This window comes from Poromitra crassiceps (assembly GCF_964638095.1).
Source record: "Poromitra crassiceps genome assembly, chromosome: 27".
Lineage (NCBI taxonomy): Eukaryota > Metazoa > Chordata > Actinopteri > Beryciformes > Melamphaidae > Poromitra > Poromitra crassiceps.
In genome coordinates this window covers 7,180,233-7,204,282 of record NC_139650.1, presented here as the reverse complement: position 1 = coordinate 7,204,282, position 24,050 = coordinate 7,180,233, and the positions used below count along the sequence as shown (strand labels likewise).

Sequence of the window (24,050 nt, the reverse complement as noted above, 5' to 3'; positions counted from 1 at the left end):
TCACTCACTCATTGTAACAATCAATAGTAGAGTCCGACCGATACTGGATTTTTGAGGCCGATGCCGATATTAGGGAGTAAAACAATTCCGATATCGATATATCGGCCGATATTCTTATATTATATAGAACCATTATATTACACTTTTTTTTGGCAATGATCCCTGAAATATCAAACACTTGACGAAGATATGACTTGAGATATGTACTGTAGGGAGGATATTTTACAGCTTATCAGTAAACTTTATTGTCCAAAATTATATCAATGCAATGAAACGGTAAACTTCACTGGGAATTTAATAATGATAAATAACTAGAAATAGAAAAACACAAATAGAACAAATATAAAACATAACTTGAGTAAAGAAAAAAGATCAAATACACAACATGCTGTCACTTAAAAAATACAAAATACAAAAATATCTGCAATATCAGCCAACATATCGGCCGATACCGATATATCGGTTATCGGCCAATAATGTCGGGCTCTAATCAATAGTTCTATGATTTAACAAATTTACCACGAGAGGGAGGGGGTTGTGGCCACATTTACCACTGGTACAGGGTTGTGGCACGAGGCGAAGCCGAGTGCTATAAACCCTGTACCAGTGGTAAATGTGGCCACAAACCCCGACCTCGAGTGGTAAATTTGTTTTCTACAACAGCTACCAAATAATATAAAAAATACACAATTGTAACATTCAATTCATTTATTTACAATCATTACTGGTTTCAGAATACATTTATCCTTCTGCCACAGAATATAGTTCCATACACAAGATCAATGATTGCACTAAACATTTAGTTGCCTTTGAGCCAAAAAACAACTAACCTATTCCTTAACGGGATTCACAGTTATTGATACATTGCCTGTAAAAGTACAGTTATTTAAACAGTTATCTAAAGCAGCCCGTTTTGGTGGTGGTGTGTTGATATCTGGTGACGGCAGAGGGCGTTTGTTTGTTTGACAGTCCCAGGTTCGGGGTCCGGGCGCTAGTCCGACCTCCCGCTAGTCCGACCTCCCGCTAGTCCGAACTCGTGACAACTCAAGCTCAGCCAGTTCTCTCTCCCCAATTTCACCATGTCGTTCTTTGTTCACTTCACCTTCATCTTCATCTAACCACTGCTCAAAACTCAATCCACCCAGTAAATCAAACGTTACTACGAAATCGGACATTTCCTTGTTAGAGATCGGCCATTTCCTTGTTAGAGATTTGCAGACTGACAGGCTAACAGTGGGCGGAGTCAGCACAGGGAGCGGAGTCAGCATCAGGGAGCGGAGTGATACTGCGGTTGGAGCCGAACTGTAGATTGTTGGCCTATTTACCACTGTTGCTAGCCAATCAGAATCCAGTATTCACTCATGCTGTTGTAGAATAACAAATATTCTATGATTTTAGGCTAACATTACATTACCTCCATACATATTGCCTGGTACCGGTTTCAGCCGTACCGCAAGATCTTAGTTGAATATTTTCATTAAAATGGCACTTTATTTATTTATTTACCAGGGACAGTGTACATTAATCAACATGTCACTTTGCACATCCATGTAAATGCACCAGTTAGCGAGAGAGCTCATTTTCATCTGTACTCCCTGAGCATGATGGAAAAAGAACTAGTGGTCATGTGTAGTAGTAGTACATAACTAATACAATGCAACAGTGTAAAACAACTCAAAACAATACAGGCAGGCATAGGGATCAACAACACAACAGTACAGTACATAAATACTGGAATGGTATTTCAATCATGAGAGGCCAGTTGGTAGGATTTAACAAACTTTATTTAGCAATCGGCATGCATGGCAAATACTTTGGCGCATGACTCCATTGGCCAGTGGCGCTGCTCTTGAGGCAAGAGGAGGGCATCTGCATAGGCTAGGAGATCATCCCCCCCCCCCCCCCCCCCCCCCGTGGGGGATCAGGAGTCAAGACTCGTTGGTGGTGGACTGGGGAGGTGGATGGGGCAAAACAACGCTTCGAAAGACGGCTTCAGGGGAGATGGCCTGCCGTGAAGCTAGCTGCTGCTATGATCGGCCAGAGAGAGAGAGGTGACGTAGAACCCTTGCTATATATATGAGAATTAACTGACGTCATTGCAGACGTCATACTTGGACTTTGACTGACCACGTCATACTAGAACTTGACTGAGGGGGGTGATCGGGTTATGCATGTGTGGCCTTCTGCTTGAAATTTGGTCTGGAGACCTCACAATAATTTTGCTCTCACAATACAATGCAACGCACTTAAATTTAAGAAAAACTAAACTAAATTAAGAAAAATTAATAGACACTTCTCCATGTCGTGTCGCCGCTAGCTAGCAGAGTGCAAACAAACAAAATATGGCTGTCTTTTTTTTATCATTATCAGTATCAAATATATACCAAAGAATAAATTAAGTGACAGAACAGTAACCAAGAACAAACATAGAAATATGAAAAATGAAAAAGGGGCAGCTTCTACACATATATTATTTCATGAAGATCAATCACAATATACAACAAAATTAATCCATACAATCATTTAAGCGGACTTGAAGCTAACTACAGAATCAATTATTGTAATAAATAATAATGCTCATTGGTAACTGATTCCACAGAATAGCATCTGAGGACAGGAAGGTGTCCTTCACTTCCTCATACAGCTCTTGAACCGAAAAGGAACCAAATCAGTTGTGCTTCTTCTTGTTACATAATTATGGTTTTCAATAGGGGTATGAATTAACTTGTTACTCCCTAATACATAATGCTTGCTTGTATAAAATGCATGACATGTGATATGCAGCTCTGTGGGCTGCTCTAGTGTCCCTGTTTGATGTTGTAAAAAAGTGTCTGCCAGAAAATGGTTTCTGTCAAATAATTTGCAGCTTTTTAAACTTGTGAAAAGGAGGATTATAACCGTTATAATCCAGGGCTCAGAGCAGGTAGAAAATGCAGTTAAAAGGCTCATTTTAAAATATTTTCTTTGTTTTATATAAAAACCCATCTGGAAATAATGTTTATTAGTCTAGTTTCCAAATCCAGGCCTAAACAAGGATATTAGACATACCAAATACAACACGGAAACAATACTTTCCTATAATCATGCGGCCCAAATGCCTAAATTTAATTTAATTTAATATATATATATATATTTTAACATTCATGGGCTGCTCTGGGTGCAGACAGCCATCCTCAAATGTGCACTAAATGTCAGGATTTTGACCTGGATTTGTCAACACTACTACTAAATGCCCATATACATTGATTTTCAGTAGGAAAAAGTGCCTAGTATCTCTTTAAAGTGCCATATTTACAGAGCTACAGTATTGACTGAATAAATAGAGTAATATAATAAAAATAGAAAACGGAGGGAAATTAAATACTAAAAAGCTACAAAGCTAGAACCAGCAGCTATGTAAAAACAGAGCGAGGGACAGGAACCTGCACTCCGGTCCCATCCACTGGTCACTACTGCGCAGACTCTGCTTCCAAAATGGCGCAGAATCTGGGTTATTTTGGCATCAATAGCATAGCATACTGTCAGGAGGTGGCGACATGGCGTCCATATTAATATAGGTCAGTGGTCACGACAGCATGGAGGTGGTTATTGTGCGGCTGTGGCTCAGGAGATAGAGCGGGTCGTCCACTAATGAGAAGTTCGGTGGTTCGATCCCCGGCTCCTCCAGTCCGCATGTCGAGGTGTCTTTGGGCAAGAAACTGAACGCCAAATTGCTGCCGATGGTGGTGCCAGAATCCTGCTTGGTACTGTAGCTGGCTGTCATCGGTGTGTGAATGGGTGAATGTATGAGTTATAAAGCGCTTTGAGTGGCCGGTAGACTAGAAAAGCGCTATATAAATGCAGTCCATTTACCATTCACCATTGCTTTTGCTGCAGCAGCCTTCGCCGTCTGTGGAGAGCTCTCTCTCTGTGGCAGCGATGAGGTTTCCATCGCTGTGCTGCAACACCACCTCAGAGGCCTCTTGAATCGGAGTACTCAGGTGCAGCCCGTTCTCAACGGCGTCTACCTCAGTGCGTGGCTGTGGAGCCGCATCTGTAAGCAGTATAAAGAATAGCGTACAAAGAAAAATCAGCTAGTTAACGTTAGCTCTGTCTCAGCACTGCATCGCACAGTTGCCGGAGAATGACATTTGGAGATTGATTGACAGCTGTCATGTCATGCTATTATTGCTTGAAATTTGTAAAAATAGTACATGCTGACGTACTGTAAGTACATTGTGGATTTCATTATGAATGAGGACAACATTGTTGAAGTTTGATGTGAAAAACTAAAGATTTTTTTTTTTTGCGATTTTGTTGTTGTTGCATACATTGCTGAGCAGGGATGTGATCTAAAGTAGTTAAAAAGTCATTTTTCATTTCAGCTCGACTTTAACTACACACCTGGGGCCAGTTGCACCAAGTGGTCTTAACTATGCCTGGTCGTAACTCCTACGTCGGTCTTAGTTAAGACCAGTCTTTAGAGTGGATTTACGCCTGTTGCACCAATAGGGCTTACGTCTGGTCTTAACTACGCTGGTCGTAGCAATGCGCGTCCATGTGAATTGCCGGGGAATGTGCCCCGATTGGACCAAAAATGTGCCTCGCGCCGTCACCCACTACTGTATATGCGTCACTACACCCTCCCTCCTCCCACCCCCCTCCTCCTGTAGAAGCCCTGGGGGAAAATGGCGGCGGCGATTAGTGTCAGGCAGTCTGAATGAAATTGAATGTAACGTTCCCAATTCTATGTATTAAATTCTAAAAAACGACCTTCAACATTTGGGAAGGCTAAGCCACACAACTAGTTCGTTATAATCTAACTTCATGCTTCAAAGGCGACTTTACGACGATGAGGACGGTAGGTCTCCGCTGATAGACACGGAGATCTCTGTTACAGGCAGGCACTTCATTACGCCTCCTCCTGACCAGGCGTAAGAGTTACGCCTGGGCGTAGTGAAAAGAAGGCTTAAGCCCTCTTGGTGCAACCGGCGTAGCTGTTAGGTCGTAAAGTTACGACCAACTTAGCTTAAGACCAGTCGTAAGACCACTTGGTGCAACTGGCCCCTGTTTGATAGGCCATGCTGTTTGAAACATTTTGACAGTCTAGAGTCTTTCCAGGAATTTACGAGTTTGTGACGAATGGAAAAGTGTTTGCATTGCTCACCCACAATAACTGGCATTCAGCAGTCAAAGATTAAAAAAACTAAACTAAAAAAAAACAATATGGGCACAAATGTGTCTTCACAGTGTCAAAATGTTCAAGTAGCCAGAAGTGAATGATCATCTGCTCTTCGGAAATATTTTAGTCACAAACAAGATGACATCTACTGTAATAAGCACAGACACGAAGCTGTTTCTTACAGTTGTTTCTGATGCCGTCGTCATCGTCTCTGGGGATCTCGCCCTCTGTGGCAAAGATGCCTGGGATGATATTGCTGTGCTCCTCCTCAGGCTCTGCAGAGGCCTCTGCAATCGAGTACTTCAGCATCCATCCTTCTGTGTACATAGAAAAAAAAAAGCTTACAAAGGACAGTAACAGCAATATAATTAAGAGTTTAAGCCATACAGGTCTGGACCGAGATGGGGCCGCAGAGGTGACGTCTCGCCAACTGCGGCCAACCCGTGACGACCCCCCTCCTCCCCCTTCACCATTGCTGTAGCTGCAGCAGCCTTCGCCGTCTGTGGAGAGCTCTCTCTCTGTGGCAGCGATGAGGTTTCCATCGCTGTGCTGCAGCACCACCTCAGAGGCCTCTTGAGTACTCAGGCGCAGCCCGTTCTCCACGGCGTCTACCTCAGTGCGTGGCTGGGGAGCTGTAAGCAGTAGAAAGAATAGCGTACAAAGAAAAATCAGCTAGTTAACGACGTTAGCTCTGTATCAGCACTGCATCACACAGTTGCCGGAGAATGACATTTGGAGATTGATTGACAGCCGTCATGTCATGATATTATTGGTTGAAATTTGATAGTACAGTACATAGTATAGAGTTTGTGACAAATGGAAAAGTGTTTGCATTGCTCACCCAACAATAACTGGCATTCAGCAGTCAAAGATTAAAAAACAAAACAAAAAAAACAATATGGGCACAAATGTGTCTTCACAGTGTCAAAATGTTCAAGTAGAACTATCAAGTGAATGATCATCTGAACTTTAGAAATATTTGAGTCACAAACAAGATGACATCAAATAAGCACAGACACGAAGCCGTTTCTTACAGTCGTTTCTGATGTCGTCATCGTCTTTGGGGACCTCGCCCTCTGTGGCAAAGATGTCTGGGATGACACTGCTGTGCTTCTCCTCAGGCTCTGCAGAGGCCTCTGGAATCGAGGACATCAGGATCTCCAACTCATTGTGATCACCTCCCTCGATCCGTCGTTCTGTTTACACCGAAAAACATAAAACAAATAGTTTACAAAGGACAGTAACAGCACTGGGAATATACAGTGATTAGGGGTTCAAGCCCCGTAGGTCTGGACCGAGATGGGGCTGCAGAGGTCTCACCAACTGCGGCCAACCCGTGACAACCCCCTAACGACCCCCCTCCTCCCCCTCAAACAGCTGGTGTCTCTGTCGGTTTTGTAATGATCAATAACGGAGGTGGCAAAAACAGTTGTGGAGGCTTGGACATTTGAGAACATTACAGAGTTGAAGTTAACTCCAGTCCATTGTTTCAACTCACCCTTCAGAGATCTTTGGATAAATATCACAGCCACAATCACAGCTAGGATTACAACAGCACCAACAACACCAGCTCCAATGGCAAATCCAACCCAAAAGCTGGGCGTGTCTTCAAACAGTCTCTCTGAAATACATGACAAGAAACAGTAAATTAAACACTCCGAATGCAATTCCATAACATGGACAGCACATTTGTCATACCGTTAAAACAAAGATCAATTAACGTTTCACAACGTTAATTGATCTTTGTTTTAACAAGTGTAAAACTTCCTGTGAAGACAACAGATTTAAGCTAAACATTATTTGCATATGAAAACACCGCAGAGACGTCTCACCAGGAACACGGATCTCTTCAGAAACATTATGGCCGATGCTGGTCTGCTTAGCGATGCAGCGGAAGCGGTTGGTGTTGGTCTTGGTCACGGTAACATTGAGTTGGATGTTGTAGCGGCCCTCCGTGTCTCTGGAGATCAGTGGCTCTCCAGCAGGGATGATGTTTCCATCGCTGTCCTGCCACTCCAGCTCAGGCTGTGGAAAGGCACCTCGAGTCCAACACATCAGGAGCACTCCTCCTTTCTCCACGGGGTCAACTATCGTGGGGCGTGGTTGGGGAGCAGGATACAAATGTCCTGTGTATGCAGGAAAAAACAGTAGCTTACAAATGGACATTAACAACACTGGAAATACGGGCGTCCAGGTAGTGTAGTGGTAGATTCCCTGCCTACCAACACGAGGGACGCAGGTTCGCGCCCCCGTGTTACCTTGGGAGTCCATACAGGTAGGCTTGGCTGTGTCTGTCTAGCGCCTCCTCTGGTCGGTCGGGGGGCGCCTGGTCGGGGCGGAATGGAACTGGTGCATGAGTGCTACAGTGTACGTCCTGCCGGTGAAGCTCCCTGCTGTCAGGTGAAAAGAAGCGGCTGGCAACAGCGCATGTGTCGGAGGATCAGGAAACACAAAAACAACAACAACACTGGAAATATAATAATTAGGGATGCACCGATTGCCATTTTCTTGGCCGATTCCGATTTCCGATTTTTGAATAGTCTGACTTGCCGATACCGATTTTTGCCGATTCCGATTTTTTTTTCTAAAAACAACAATTGACAGCTTACACAAACGTTTTTGTAACTTTGTTTGAAAATTAAGATTCATAGAACAATTCTTACATCTAATGGGGATCCAAATAATCTTATCTTATCTTATCATTTGCATGAAGTAGGACCATCTCACTCAAACACATCTCAAAATAAAAGTGTTCCAGGTTAGGCTACTGGACAGAGCTTTTTTGTGCAAATACAATGAATACAAAAATTAAATTAAATCCAATAGCCTATATCCCACAGCTATCATGCATTTACTTTTCCAAAAGAAAACAGGTGCAACAGAACATCAAAATGATCCATGGACAAGGAGTTTATAGCCTGGCTCCAGACCAGTCCTCTTGAGTAGAGGGGAAATGAGTTTATGAGTTACAGTAACGATCTTCAGTCTGAATATCAGGCGGAGTTTACACACAGTCCGAAGTTTGGTATGCGTATTTTTATCTGCCATCCGAAAAAATATCGTCACGCACAGAAATCCTTGCACACTTGTGAGTCCGATGCATTTTTATTATTATGTCCGTCGTTCTATTTGCAATACGAAACAAATAGTCTCTCCTGTATCTACGTTACAACATGACTGACAGGCTGAGGCACCAGCGCTGATGTGGAATGGAAAAGGCAGGTCGGGGAATGGTGGACACAATGCTCGCGTTCACCTCGCCAAGTCGGCTGTGCACTGTGGCCGGGTGCAGCAGCACTGCTTCCCGGGTAGAGAGAGCAGAGAGAGGGGGGCCAGTGAGGTGAAGCGAGCCGCTCAGACTTGACTCCAGCCGAGCGGGACTCGGCCGCATCTCTGTCTCCACGGCTTATTTTCGACTTGCATGTGTGACAAACTGCGAGATTTGTCTACTTCACTGACGGTGAAAAAAATCCACAACGAGGAAGGTATGCTGGCGTGTGTGGTGTGGTGGCTGGGTGCCTGTCTCGGTGCTTTGGGGTGCGCGCACGTCATGTGAAAATCGGCTCACAGAATCGGCTATTTAGAGTGACCGGCGCAGATCACCGATCGAGGCCGATCACGTGAAAATCGGCCATTTCCGGTCACGTGCCGATCGATCGGTGCATCCCTAATAATATTGAGATGTTTTGTATTGATAAATTCCCTTCCCTCTTTGTTACCGATCAATAAACTGTTTCAAGGAGCGAAAAAGCAACAGAGGCAGAATTTGAGAGGTGATCATAATGTAAGCTTTAACTACACTGTAGAAACATCGATTATAGTTATTATTATTCATCAGAGTTGTAACATAAGAACAAAGGCCTGTAAAGCCTGATAGGAGATCTAAACAGCTTATGTTGTCCTCTTCTCTGCAGGACTGTTAGTAGGGCTAACATGATACCCAAGTATTAGATAGATACTGTGATCACAACAAATCATATATAGTCATATATCAAGTTTTTTCTGATTCAATTGTACTTGGCCAATTCCCCTGCTGTCCCGATCATTGTTCCAGCCCCTCTGCCGATCTGGGGAGAGTTGTAGACTAGCACATGCTTCCTCCGACACGTGCAGTTGCCAGCCCCTTTTACTTCTTTTCACCTGACAGCGAGGAGTTTCACCAGCAGGACGTAGTACGTGGAAGGATCACGCTATTCCTGCCAGTTCCCCCTCCCACCTGACCAAAGCTAGAGGTAACACATGGGCTCGAAATAATAAATAATGAATAATAAATATCAATATGAATATTGAAACCACTTACTGACAATTAACTGAACGTAAGATTTAGGTCTGGTCTGATGTGGGAAGATGCATGAATAGTTTCCACCATCAGACACTTTCAGGTCCTTTAAGAGGAGTGAGGCATTGCCGTTCTTCAGTTCCTCAGGAAACTGCGAGACCCGTCCTTGGAACTCCTCAGAACGAATCTGAATTTTCCCTCCCCTTTCATGAAGAAAGACGTCGTCATCGCCTCTCATCCAGTCGAAGAGCTCCCCCTCAATGTTCACTTCGGGAAGGGTACACGGTAAGATGGCTGCTTCGCCTTGTGTGGCGTACACAGTTGTCCAGTTGTCCAGCACAGAACCTGGAAGACAAAAAACAAGGGGGGATTTTTGTACATGCACTCAAATATTTCTTTCCAACAGAAAGCTAACTTTTTTAAATCATAGTATTTATTGAACCATGCCTGCCCAGCCATCATTCCAGCATTTGTCCCTGCTGATGTGACCGTCACTTCCTCCAGCATGCATAGTGTCAAACGTGCTGCTTCCCCTCAAAGAAGTGGATGCACGGTGGTGGCTGAGTCATTTCCTCAAAATGAATCAGCGACTTCTGCGCTGCTGGGGCCGGAAGTGATAGCGAGCGCTATGACAGCAGCGCAGAAGAAGACGAGTGTTTGTCGCTGATTCATTTTGAGGAAATAACACCCGGGTTTCAGTGAGGGATTAAACATGTTTATTAGTGGCGCTATTGTTTCAACACCATGCGCCGAGGTTCACACAACCCTTTTCGCTCCGTAAGTACATTTGAAATTTCATTTGCGAAACTTTATCGAGTAGTTTGAAAGATTTAACAGACGGAGCGACCTGTGGTGGCTATTTCGGCGGTGTACTAATAAGGGACTGCGTAGCGTTAGCGGTTAGCAGTTCCGAAAGGGGCAAGCTCCCTCCCGAAGCTAGCTGACACTTCGACTCAATGAGCTAAGTTAGTTAACAGCTTACCTTGTTCATTGTTGACGCCAGTTGCAACGATTACCATCCAGAAACACAAAAGCGTTGTGGTTATCTTCCGTGTAACGAGCTCCACCAAATGCATCGTCGCACAGTAACGTTGCCTTGTGTTTTGAGTGAGAGGCGTGCCGGGTTTAGCTGACTGAGGTTAGCGTTAACAGTTAGTAGGCTAGCAGCTAGATGCTAAACGCCGCAAGAGTCCAGAAAAAGAAAACAATATATCACGTCAACGCAATAACACTTTACCGACACACGATTGTGTCCCGATGCCACGCTTGTGCATCCAGATGTAATCTACAATAACTTTGAAAAGCTGTCAGCGCTCTGCCGCTCTCTATCCTGCAGGTGCACTGTGGAGAAACTTTTGAAGACTGCAGGGAAACTGTGGAGCATGGCGCATGGGTGTTTTTTTTTTTTTTTTTTTTTTTTTTTACAACTTTATTATCATTCATTCACATACAGTACAATACAAAACAGTAGTGCAGGGCAATTATTATACAATACAAAACAAGGATATAACTCAAACACGCTTCATATTCTCGGATACTACTCACATCATCATGCAGTAGTAGGAACTGTAGAAATGTGTAATAAGACAACCCAACCATGTAAATATCAGACGCATAAGCTCTAAGCAGCAAACCCAGGATCAGTTTGTATGCAAAGTTGTGGATGTAAAGCTATCACACACACTACTACAGATGTAAATAAGTAGATAATATAGATTACATATATATAATATATATTATAATCTATAATATATATATAATATAATATAGAAAACAGACAGAATTAATGTTACTGGTGGACAAATCTAACACAACAGCCAGCCTAGCTTCGCTCATGATACATAATAAGTACAGTGAAGCTTCTAGGACTTTGGCTTGATTGTACATTGTGTTGGTCTGATCACATCAACAAAATTGCCAAGATGGGCAGAGCAATTGCCATTACACGAAAGTGTAATAGCATCGTTATTGTTTCGCCAAATCGTTCTTTCATCTTTCTTTTTGTTTTATTCTTATGTGATAATGTTTTTTGTTTTGCATTCTATTTCATTGTTGTCAGTCATGTAATGTACATTGTCTTGGACCCCAGGAAGACTAGTGGTCATCTAGGCGTCAACTAATGGGGATCCTTTTAATAAACAAATAAACAAAATAATGGAGCTACTTCATAGAAACAAGCGAGTTGAATTCACAGTTAAACACTTGTACTCGCATTGGGTTAGGAAATAATGTGTTGTTTTCTTCTTTCTCCACGTTTCACGACAACCTGCTCCGCAGTTCAGAGTAAACTGGTTACAGTTTCTCCTAATTCGCCCGTCAGGTCATCTTTTCCCCACGTTCAAATAAATGTTTGAATTTCAAATAAAAAGTGACAGCCCTACTACTATCCCAGTAATCAAAAATCATTTCTGACTTTGTGATATAGTGTGTGACACATAACATAGACTGCATATTGCATAAGAAAGTCAGCTTTTTCAAGTTCACCCTTTGAGACACTTACATCTTATTTCTATAGACAGTTTTAACTTGACAACATAAACATTCTAAAATTAACCCCAGCTCACTTCCTGTTGCAGTGTTTGCTAGTACAATAGGATAGGACTGTCGGGACTCCTAGGACAGGACTGGCAATTCCGTGAAAACCGTCTATATGCATATATATAGGGTTGGGGTCCTCCAAGTCAGGGGTCCCCAACCTTTTATTTTTTGTGGACCGCGCTCGTGGCCCGGTACCAAATGTGTTGCGGCCCGGTGGTTGGGGACCGCTCATCTAGTGCGCTTCCTCAGCACCATGGCTGATGATACCAGCTCTTTGACCAGCAAGCTCAGAGCTTTTCCTACACGATCCCGACGGGAGATGTGTGTCTTCCCTCTGCTTCCTGGTTTTGGTAGAGCTCCACATTCGCATGTTTTTAACTCTGGAATTGCTGTACTATTTCACAAAGTGTGTGTAGTACAGCCATGTATCGTATAACAGAGAAAACACAGATTGCTGACAAAAGGTGTCAATAGCACATAGCAGGGGAAAGAGTTAATAGTAACAGGCAATCCAGTAAGAGGCAGTCATATGACCTGGACAATAACATTGCAGCTGAAACAAATTGGAAATAATCAAATAAAGCAAGAAATACCAAAAATAAAAACATGCTGAGGTATCATAGCCCTCATTCAACAGGCAATAGGGTACCGTCTTTGCGGACTTCCCGTGCCCAGATATCTTTTATACCTTCCTGTATAGCTCTGCTAAATTAACTATGAAGATATATTAATAATAATCTAATAATCTTTCACTAGGGCTGGTGTGAAGCACTTTGTGAACAAATATTACTGTCATAATTGTCTGTATTGTTGCACTGTAAACTAACTAATAAAGAGAACATATACACAGGTATGTAATACGCATTGAAAAGAAGTGAAGCTGAACGGCGCCTGGGGGACAGCTCTGAATTCTCATGCACAAAGGAGTTATGTATGTTACTTCCTGCGTGCACTATGTGGCGCTAGAGAAGACCAAATAATTATATGTCAGGTTGTTGTATATCTTGTAGAGCAGCCCATGTACATTTTATGTAAATGCGATGCGGTTTGTCACATAAGGTTCTATTTCTGTTGCCAGTAGGTGGCGCTACCCAAGTGGGGCATTAATGCAGCAATACATTTAGTGGAGGTTGCCTAACAAGTGTTGTTGATTAAAGGACGGCTTTTCCGTGGGGGATATGAATATATATTAAATCTCACGCCCCTAAGGTTTTCGAATTCGTTGAAATTTTTGAAATTGGAGCTTCACTCCCAGAGATATCAAGCATCTCTCACATATTTTTTGGGCCAGCCGACGCGTTTCGCGTCATCTGGCCCAAGTCCGCCTTGCGGAAGTCGTGCACCTATGAACTACAACTGTTGTGAGCCATGGTCCCGCCTCTAGAGGTCCTCCACGCCCCTTCAGAGGTCTGAAGAAAAACAAAAAGGCAGCCATCTTTTTCGACCACCTAGCCTGCTGTAGCTAGGTTAGCTTTCCATAGCTCCTTGCAAAGAGACGATTTTCTCGGGAACGGAAGCACGGACAGACACGTGACTGGCGGCATTGGAAAGCTCGTCAAATTTTACATCTAGTAGTAGGTGGGTTGAAGTAACGAAATCAACGCTGAGCAATGTACCCATTTTTACAGAAAATAGTTACAACATCAGATGCGCGTAACTCCTACGAAAATGCCTTAAAATGCATGACATTTTTTTTATGAAGACATCTCCCGACATATATACTTCAGTTTAAATTTGGTGCAATTTGGAGGCAATTTATTTTCGATTTATTTCTTCTTCTCTCCATCTATTATTGTCGAAGCCTTCTTCTTCTTCTTTGAGTTTTATGGCGGTTGGCAAACATATGTGCATTACCGCCACCTACTGGAGTTTGATATCAGCCAAACGCCTGAGGAGTGGGCATGGAAACGAAGGCCACGCGAGCCCAGTGCATTGTGAGAAATGTAGTATTTCGAGTCCCCGCACCCGCACCTCCCCCCCACCACCCCCCACACACAGAGTGGATTTCTGGTGATATCTCAGGCTGTAAACAACCAATTTCAAAAATTTCAACGGATTTGAAAACCTTAGGGGCGTGAGATTTAATATATATTCATATCCCCCACGGAAAAGCCGGCCTTTAAAGTTATTTTTCTGCACAAATATGCCGTTCCTCATAGTAGCTCTGGAAAGTGGGGCAAAAACAAATGCAATGTCAATGGGCTCCTGTATGTACAAGCTGACTGAAGCTCACTCAAATTGACTTTGTGTGCACTGTGGACATTTTTAGTGAGCCTCAGTTAGAGATGTCCCGATACCGATACCGGAGCCGATACTGGCCTATTTTGCTGTACCTACTCGTACTCCCGATACTACTTTACACCTACGGCATGCAACGTGACATTAACCTCAAATAGTCCATTGGCCAAAGCCCAAAATTTCACTTATTGGTATCACTCAAGGTGGCAAAATCTAGTCACATTTTTTGAAAAGGTACATGTCCATAGATGATATTTTGGTATGATAACCTTTGCTAAGTGGTAGCTTTGTCAAAGTTATCAGCACATGAAGTTAACCACCCCCTACAATAAATTGGTATCTAGGCGCTGGTGCATATCCTACTTTAGGGCCTGTGTCCACCTAGCGTCTTTTTCCGACTGTTAAACGCTGGGAGTGCGCTGGGGAGCACTGATCCCAGCGCACAATATACAAGGAAGCACTCTGAAACTAACGTTAGTTCAGTGCGGTAGTAGCTTGATAGCTGACAGCTAGCAAGCTAACAACACAGGTAGGCTACATTATTAAAAGCAGTAAGCACAACACTCACCAGAAATATTAAGTGTTTAGCCAATCTGCTCCCACAATTGAGCCTTTCTGTCTCTGTTGCGATAGTTTCTCCATAATGATTAGTTGCCAGAAAAGGAGCACCCGACACCAGCGTCTTTCTGAAAAGTTAAATTATTCTCAGCTGGAAGCGCTGGGAGCCGGCGCACAAAAACGGTGGAGCGCTCTGAAAATAGACGCTAGGTGCAGCGCACTTTCTCTACACGTCCGTGTGCGCCGGCATACGCTCTCCCCCCATTGGAAACAACTGAAAAAAGACGCTGGACCTGAGGAAAAGACGCTAGGTGGACACAGGCCCTTAGGCTCATTTTCAGGACCTTTACTCGTGTTTTATGAAGGCATGTTTGGTCTAATCTTAAAGGGTAGACTCATAGGTTCATTTAAGCACAGTTGTGAGTTTGTCTAATAAACATAGAGGTCACATGGGCTCTTCAAAGTGAAAGAAACTTTTAGATTTTTTTAACACGTTTATTTACAGAGGAGGGTCTTCGAAGGTGTGCGATAACTCAGTATCAGAATGCAAGATATGCCAATGCTTCATGGAAATAGATTTAATATAAAGTGGGCACTTGGGCAGAATAGACTGTAGTAGCCTGTAGTAGCCTAGTCGACGATTCGTTCAGAAGAGCCTGATTCGACTGCCAATCTCAGTCCAATAGTCGCAAAAAGTGGTTATGAAACAAGGATCATTCGATTCCGGCTATATGGGGGTAATGAATGTCTGATTTTACATAGAATTGCTTGGTAGTATTGCTTCCCAATAGATTGTGATATGTATCCTATTTTGGTATAAGTATCAGCCTATTAATACTGTAAAAACAAGTCCCAATTAAACAAACAAATCAAACAAGCTCATGCCAATGGATTTCTGATTGCCATAGTCTTATTAAAAAGAGGGAAGAAAGAATAGTCGAATATTTGTATTGAACAGCCAACTCTGATTCGACTGACAGAATTCTGAGTCGAAGACAGCCCAGTGCCAACATCCAGGTCTTCCGGACTCATTCTAATAGCAATAGCCAATAGGACGCAGTCACATATTTTACATATAAAAAAAAGGAGAACAGGCCAGCACACTAAAACGTCCTTTCAAAAGTTTAATAAGTCATCTGGGAAAGACAGCAGCAATGGACATTTCAGCCTTCTTGAGCGTTGTGCTGCGTATTATGGAAATGGCGTATATATACAATAATACCGGAAGTCAGGGGCAGACTGGGACTGAAATTCAGCCCTGGATTTGTGGATGAAGAGGCCTTTTTTCCGAGCACGCGCAGAGCACCAGCTGCCAGGATCGCGCACTTCGCAGTAATTTTAACACTAATACAGTTTGTTGTGCTATCAAGAGTATCTGATGATGCCGATTACCTTCAAGACACTTTAGGATGTCGTGCTGAGATTGTGGTGGGTGGACCTCACACCCACTAAAGGGGAAGAAAATGTTGCACATTTTAAAGAAAAATGCATCAATCTGGTGCACTTTGAGAGCAAAATGAAGAGGCAAAGATCTTAAGACCTACACACATCACATTAATATCCTGTTTACTATGCTGTGGCTTTACAATGATGAAAAAATAATTGTCTCCCTACTGTATATATTCTGCATAATACGGCTTCCTTAACTCATTCACCGCCAATGACGTCTTTGACGTGTTATCAGAAATAGCCCTCCCCGCCAATGACGTGTTTGACGTGTTTTTGTTTTTATTACTGCAGGGCGTAGTTCAAACACTTCCCCAGCCCCTGACATAGTATCGGGTCCCTATCATCTAAGACAACACGTGAACAAACACATACCGCAGCTGTTGTTTTGAAATTGAGCAGGAGGAAAAGCAGAAAACTGGTAACGCTTCCTTGTGCAGACAGGAGAAACGTCATTGAAACGCGCCTCGGCGCGCTGCACGAGCTGGAGTCGCCTTCCTCTGTGCCAGCCGGGAGAAAGTAATCAAGAGATGTGTTTGATCATCGGAGGAATGAGGAAATGATCGATCAGTTTGCAAGGGCGGTGAGGACGTGTTGAATAGCCGAGGGGAAAACGGGAACGATCAGATAGCAGGGGATATGACAGGAGACATGGACGAGGACGGGTGCAAAATAAACACACAACAGCAAGGCACAAGGCAGAAGCGGGAGTCAGAGCAGCCCGCTGTCCTTTCTCAAGAGCTATTCAGTTGGTTCATGTAATCGCTGGGCTGCGTGCCCTCCAGTGTTGCTCCTGGCCAATCCCAGCGCCACAGGGCGTGGTTATTGCTTATCCTATGTGGGGTTAGAAATCTAAAAGGGGGATCGTGTGTGTGTGTGTGTGTGTGTGTGTGTGTGTGTGTGTGTGTGTGTCTGTCTGTCTGTCTGTCGGTGTGTCTGTCTGTCTGTCTGTCTGTCTGTCTGCACACTCACTCACACCGAGTAAACTGTATTGTTGAATGTAAAAAAAAAGCACTTCATGTATATATATATATATATATTTTTTTTTTGTCATTTGTGTCCTAACGAATAATATTTACATGTCTGATGTCAATACAGTTCAAAATAAAAGAATTGAGAGCGAGTTCTGCATGAGATTGTGTGCATAAATACATAAATGCCATTTTCTGCAATTTCTTTTCTCAGAGAGACATTTTGGGGGAAAACAGGGTGTATATAAATGGCTATAAGTAGAGTACAGAACATGCTAAAAGCTCACTTTTTTTTTCCTGGTGAACCCAGAGACGTACATCTTCATTTTGAGGTATTGCAAATCACTCTGGTGCTAATAGATAATTTACTGTGGGTCTTGAAAGATGACCAACAATTATGAAAATCTTTGGCCTGTGCTAAATATTGGCAGTCCTAAACTGGCGGTGAATGAGTTAAATACAATGGCCCATCTATACCAAAATAATTTCCAAGAGAAAACTCAAGTACAAAGTAACATTTGCTTTGGCATAACAAACGTAAAATAAAACAAACAAAAGTAAAATAAAATAAAAACTGATTTTCCTAACTTTGATTGGAATGATGTTCAGGCAGCCAAGACAATACTTGTATAAGCCCTAACGCTTCGTTCACACTACGCCTTGCCTTGCCTCAACCCATGCCTACGCCGAGCTGGGCGTGAACCTGTTACACGCTTTTGCGATCACACCGCACGCCTTTTGCACGCCGAACCTGGAGCAGAGTCACAAGCGCCTCTCCTCTCTCCCTACTGTATTTTTTCACGTGTTGTCCAGAATTGTCATGGGTAGCCTCTAGGTAAAATAAATCTGATATATTTAATGTTCTATTGATGCTGGACATGTATAACCAGGTCTGACTCTAGTTGGACATTTTAGAGAGGTGATCTTGCAAGAATATGTGCTGGCACAACAACATTGTCCATCTTGCTTCTTCGGTCGCTATTCTCTCTCATGAAGATTTGTTTGCCGACGGGGAGAAAGCCCCACGTGATAGCCACCCGTCAATCTCTCTCTCTCTCTGCTCAATGTTGTAGTAACTCCATTTTATTTTGAAATTCAGTTGACTTAGCCATTTCCGACGGATATTGTGCGTTCTTCTTTCATGGCTTGACAGAAGAAGTCTGCCTGCACGCGCCTTGTCAGCTTCAAAATAGAACTCACGCCTATTCGATAAAATCAGCAAGGCACAGGCAAGGCGTGGGTACACACAGGGTTCACGCTCAGGCGGCCGGTGTACACAGCCTCGTTGACTAAAACGGACGCCTATTAAAAAGCGTGGGTAAAGGCAAGGCATAGGCAAGGCTTGGGTCGTCGGTGTGAACCCAGCCTAAAGCAGGAGTTAACAGTCACCTAGTTTAAATGAATAGTGGCCAAGTGCATAGAATAGATTTGGAAAGTGGTGGGGACATTTGGCAGGGGGTCCGCAGACCCCCTTAGGGGTTCTGGGGGCATGACCCCCCAAATGTTTGTACATTTTAAAGTTAAATGCGCCAATCTAGTGCACTTTGCGTGCAAAATGAAGAGGCTAGATCTATGAAGAACTACACACATCACATTAATTACTATGCTGTGGCTTTACAATGATCAAAATAAATATAGTCTCCTTATATATTTTGCATACAGAATTCAATCAATTCTTCTCACTCTTAATTATGAACATTCACATATCCAAAAACAAAGACTGAACCGACATATCTTTAGTAGTAGTAGTTTATTTGCCACAATGTAAAATCCACATAAAAAAAGCTTCAAATGAAGACAGTTACATACATACATTGTGTAATCATACATTAATCCATGCAGAGGATTAAGTACACAATAAAGCCAAAGGCTTATTTCCATTGTGGTCCTCTTAAGGGAGCGCACTCTCCATTTATTTAACACGTTGACTGCCACTGACGTATATACTGACGGTGCTACGGTTTTGCTACTTGGCAAAAGCTACCTACAGCAAAAAAAAAAACGGCTGGCAGTCAATGTGTTAACACATTGAGTGCCAGCGACGCCATATGGCGTCATTAGAAATTTACCGTAGGCTGCCAGCGACGCCAAATGGCGTCAATAACTCGAAATTGTTTTTTTGACGGGGGGGTGTCGATCTATGCCTCTTACATCGCCTCTTACAATATGAGAGCTATTGAATGTGTCTAACCTATTTTACAGAACCCTTAGGTGGCAACAGCGCACTCCAGATGAGAGAAAGTAGAGTTATCCATGAGTTAAACACACAGAAGAAGTCGTTGTGGAAAAGGAAATCGCATCGCATCCGTCCGTATGCAGCTGCTTCATTGAAGCATAACGTAGCTGTGCCCCTGCAGCAGCCAATCTGCTGTCACAATTGAGCACCTCGTGTCCGCTGCAACAGCCCATTCGCATGATCAGCCGTGGAGTTCTCAACTGGAAGCTGGTGACATACACACGGCTGTAAAAAAGCTGGATCTAGCGGACTTTTCAGTGCTGAGCACACGCAGAGCAAACGCATTCACAGCAGAGCCGAGCAGAGCAGAGAGACACTCCTCCCACAACGGGGGGGGGGGGAGGAGGAGGGGGGGAGGTGGGGCACGCAGGACACTACAGCATACAACAGACCCAGGCAGCTGCAGCATTACATCAGAAAATATTAGCAATGAGTCAATGATGTGCTTGAAATGCTTCCTTTCACAAAAGGGTCATTATCTCAGCTCGTAGAAAAAAAGGGCTGTTTTTGGTCAAATCAAGCTATCTTCTCCGGCTCATAACTAAAGAACGGAAAATGGGATCAATAAACTTTTTTTTGCAGGTGATAGAAGAGAGTCTCATCGTTATTTGTGCGTGTTCAGTGTTTACATAGTAATTATTAAAGAAATTATATGACTGTTTTAAAATGCATTGCGGCCTATGTGGCACAGTACAGCACCTTTTGCCCAAGGGCGTGGCACTCAAAGTGTTAATAACCAAACACAGCAAAGGGGGGCAGTGGTGGCCCAACGGTTAGAGAAGCGAGCTTGTGACCGGAAGGTCGTCGGTTCAATCCCCGGGACCGGCAGGATAAATATGGGTGGGCAAAGTGAAATGGCAGCGCCTGCCCCTCCCTCATTACCACGACTGAGGTGCCCTTGCGCAAGGCCCTTAACCCCAACTGCTCCAGTGGAGCTGCTCAGTGGCCAGCAGATCAGACTGTGGTTGTACTGGTCAGCTTCCAGGTGTGAATGTGTGTGTGAATGTGAACAGGGCGCTCCTGAAAAAGAGAGCATTGCTCTCAGTGAGACTCCCCCTGTATAAATAAAGGTAAAAAAAAAAAAAAAAAACAGCAGCACAGCAGGGAAATCAATGTACAACTTTATTTATACTGCACTGTAGTTGTACCACACATGCACCTATCCCAACAGCGTAACAGTCCGGCACAGCTGCTAAATCAGAGGTGCCCAAATTCTTTTGTATGAAAGGCCAAACATTAATCTGGATGGAGGGCAGTAGAGCTGTCACTTTTTCCCAAAATAAAGTTTGAACAAACTTTAATTGCCCGCAAAATGTTTGAATTTATTCAAAGTTTAGTGGTTAATTCATTTTTTTTTTTTTTCTCTTTTTGCAGGCCAGGCCAGGCCACGTGCCCGATTATGCAGTCCGCGCCTGCCGGTTACATTGTATAAATATATATAATATAATATAAAATATTAAAAGAATATTTAAAAAAAATCCTCAGCTGTCCTCATGGTCCAGTCAGTCAGCTCCTCTCCGCTGCTGTGTTAGCTTGGATGCCCTAGAGCAGAGGTTCTCAAATGTTTTTCAGCCAAGGACCCCTTACAAGATAGAAAATATACCGGGGACCCCCTCATTCTGATTTGTGATTTTGGGCTAAGCTTAATTGTTTCCACGGTAACGTGCTTGACTTTTACTTTGATAGGTTTGTTATTAGAATGTATTCCATGAACCCTTTTAGATTTAAAGCATAAACTATTTTTGTTGAACTATGAAGATTACATTTACATTACGTCATTTAGCAGACGCTTTTGTCCACTATGCAACACAATCAATGACAGCCAAGATATTTTGATAGACTAGCACCATGTAGGAAGTAGTTTGAGAAGGAATAAGTAACATGTAGCTTTTTTTTAATATATATATATATATATATTTTATAATTTCTTTTTTTTTTCTTACCTGAAAACTTTTCGCGGACCCCCTGGCAAAGTGCCACGGACCCCTGGGGGTCCGCGGACCCCCATTTGAGAACCACTGCCCTAGAGGGCAGTGGGCCAAAAATAAATGTAGTTACATTAGATTAAAATGTATTATAATTTATAGACAATTTACATTCTAAATCTAAAATAAATTCTCAAAATAATAAAAACGTAATTAGAACTTTTATTAAAAACTTCCAATGTGCCGAATGCGGAAATAAAACAGAGTGGCGCATACAGTATGGCGCGGGGGATGTTTGTCAACAGCCAATCAGAATGGTCAGGGGGAAAACGGAGAACCCCCCTATTAAAGTGGGCTGCTCCTGAGCCCTGCCGGAAGTACTTTTTTTTTAACCTTTATTTATACAGGGGACTCCCCCAGCTCATGAGAGCAATGCTCTCTTTTTCAGGAGCGCCCTGTTCACATTCATACACACATTCATACCTGGAAGCTGACCAGTACAACCACAGTCTGATCTGCTGGCCACTGATCAGCTCCACTGGAGCAGTTGGGGTGAAGGGCCTTGCTCAAGGGCACCTCAGTGGTGGTAATGAGGGAGGGGCAAGCGCTGCCTTTTCACTTTCCCCACCCAGATTTATCCAGCCGTTCCCGGGGATTGAACCGACAACATTCCGGTCACAAGCTCGCTTCTCTAACCGTTGGGCCACCACTGCCCAATACACATAGGCCTACCACATACAATTATTACATAAAGAATATATCAATCAATTTATATTACATATTTACAGATTATGCCCTGGAGGCACCTACAGTTGGTAGGATTTAACAATATTTACATGGTAAATGGTAAATGGTAAATGGTCTGCATTTATATAGCGCTTTTATTTATCCAAAGCGCTTTACAATGAGTAGATAGTCTACATTCACCCATTCATACACCAATGGCGGCAGGCTGCCGCGCAGGGTGCCTACACACCATCGGGAGCAAGGAGGGTTAAGTGTCTTGCCCAAGGACACAGCGACGGCAGCTGGGAGGGAGCGGGGATCGAACCGCCAACCCTTGCGTCATTGGCCGACCCGCTCTACCTCCTGAGCTAAAGCCGCCCCATTTACATGTAGCAATCAGCATGCATGGCAAATACTTTGCCATGACTCCATTGGCCAGTGGCGCTGCTCTTGAGTCAAGAGGGCGGCATCTGCATAGGCTAGGAGACCCCCCCCCCCCCGTGGGGGATCAGGAGTCAAGACTCGTTGGTGGTGGACTGGGGAGGTGGGTGGGGCAAAACAACGCTTCGGAGGGCGGCTTCAGGGGAGATGGACTGCCGTGAAGCTAGCTGCTGCTATGATCGGCCAGAGAGAGAGAGGTGACGTAGAGCCCTTGCTATATATATGAGAATTAACTGACGTCATTGCAGACGTCATACTTGGACTTTGACTGACCACGTCATACTAGAACTTGACTGACGTCAGGGGGTGATCGGGTTATGCATGTGTGGCCTTCTGCTTGAAATTTGGTCTGGAGACCTCACTACAAATTTAATTACAAATAGAAAATAATTACAAATAATCTTATCAGAGAAAAGTTGCAACCAACCAATAACCTACTGTGGATCCACATAACAAATAAACAGCCCCGCTTGTTTGCTGGCCACACTTCGTGGCCAGCAAACGTTCAGCCTTAAACGCTGAACGTTTAAACGCAAAGGTTTAAACTAGGGATGTCAACGGTTAACCGTTAATCGATTAACCGTCGCTAACGTCGTTGTTCGGTTATTGCTGTCGGTCTATCAGTTAATATTAAAAAAAATAATAATAATAAAAAATAAAAAATAAAAATAAAAATTAAACTGCTGTGAAAAACTAATTTTGTTCAATTGTTGGCAGCAAATCGAAATAGGCTATATTTTGTTTAAGTTTTTATGCTGCAAAAGACAGTAGGCCTAATGTGGAAAAAATCTAAAGAAATAACAGATTGTTGTTGTTGTAATGTTTACATAAACAGGAAATAAAGCTCTCAAAAATATATTTCCTTGTCATCCATATAAGAGCCAGAATGATTTTGGAATGATTACCTGATCAAAATGTGGCAATAAACTTATAAATTTCAGCAAAGCCAACAAAAAATAAAGGCATAATTCTAACACAAAAAGCATTAACATTTCAGCATCTAAATAGACACGCCTTGTTTGGGCATGAGCTCATTGAGTAAATAGACAAAAAAAAAAAAAAAAAAAAAAAATATATATATTAAAAAATTATGAATTAACCGATAGGTTAATCGATTATTAGCGTTGGTTAATCGAAAGTGAAATTAACCGAAAATTGACATCCCTAGTTTAAACGTAACACCCAAAAATAAAAAGTTTAATTTGTGATTTTGTGACTTTTCTTTGTCTTGAACAGGACATCTGTAGGAATGAAATGAAAGGAGCGTTCATTAAGTTAAGGAAAATTACAACTTAAAATCAACCTACAATTCAGGCTGCTGAATGTAACCTGTAGAACTGTACTGTATGCTGCAATTTTGGTTTTCATGGTTGAAAACATTTGAGAGAAATCCAGTGTACTATCAAATCAAGGGCTCCTATCAAACTGCAAGTTTAAGAGCCCTCAAATAATAAAGTGGTGTCATTAGGCTTTGAAATGATGCACTGTAAACAGCAGCAGATTGGTCAGTATCTGAGATTACAGCAGCAAC

The 24,050-nt window shown here is 43.0% G+C and overlaps 2 protein-coding genes across 2 annotated transcripts in view; one reads left to right on the top strand and one right to left on the bottom strand.

Annotated features, from left to right (window-relative positions):
- Positions 1–24,050, top strand: part of LOC310799406 (dedicator of cytokinesis protein 3-like) — a gene marked incomplete at both ends in the record, with an annotated part of 383,185 nt that overhangs the window by 230,324 nt on the left and 128,811 nt on the right. The gene's annotated exons all lie outside the window — the stretch shown is intronic.
- LOC310798976 (butyrophilin subfamily 1 member A1-like) overlaps positions 23,632–24,050 on the bottom strand; it is a 36,968-nt gene continuing 36,549 nt past the window's right edge. Inside the window, exon 6 of the mRNA XM_083661542.1 lies at positions 23,632–23,760. Coding sequence (XP_083517668.1) covers positions 23,717–23,760 — 44 coding nt within the window. The 3' untranslated portion in view covers positions 23,632–23,716. The remainder of the gene's footprint in view (positions 23,761–24,050) is intronic.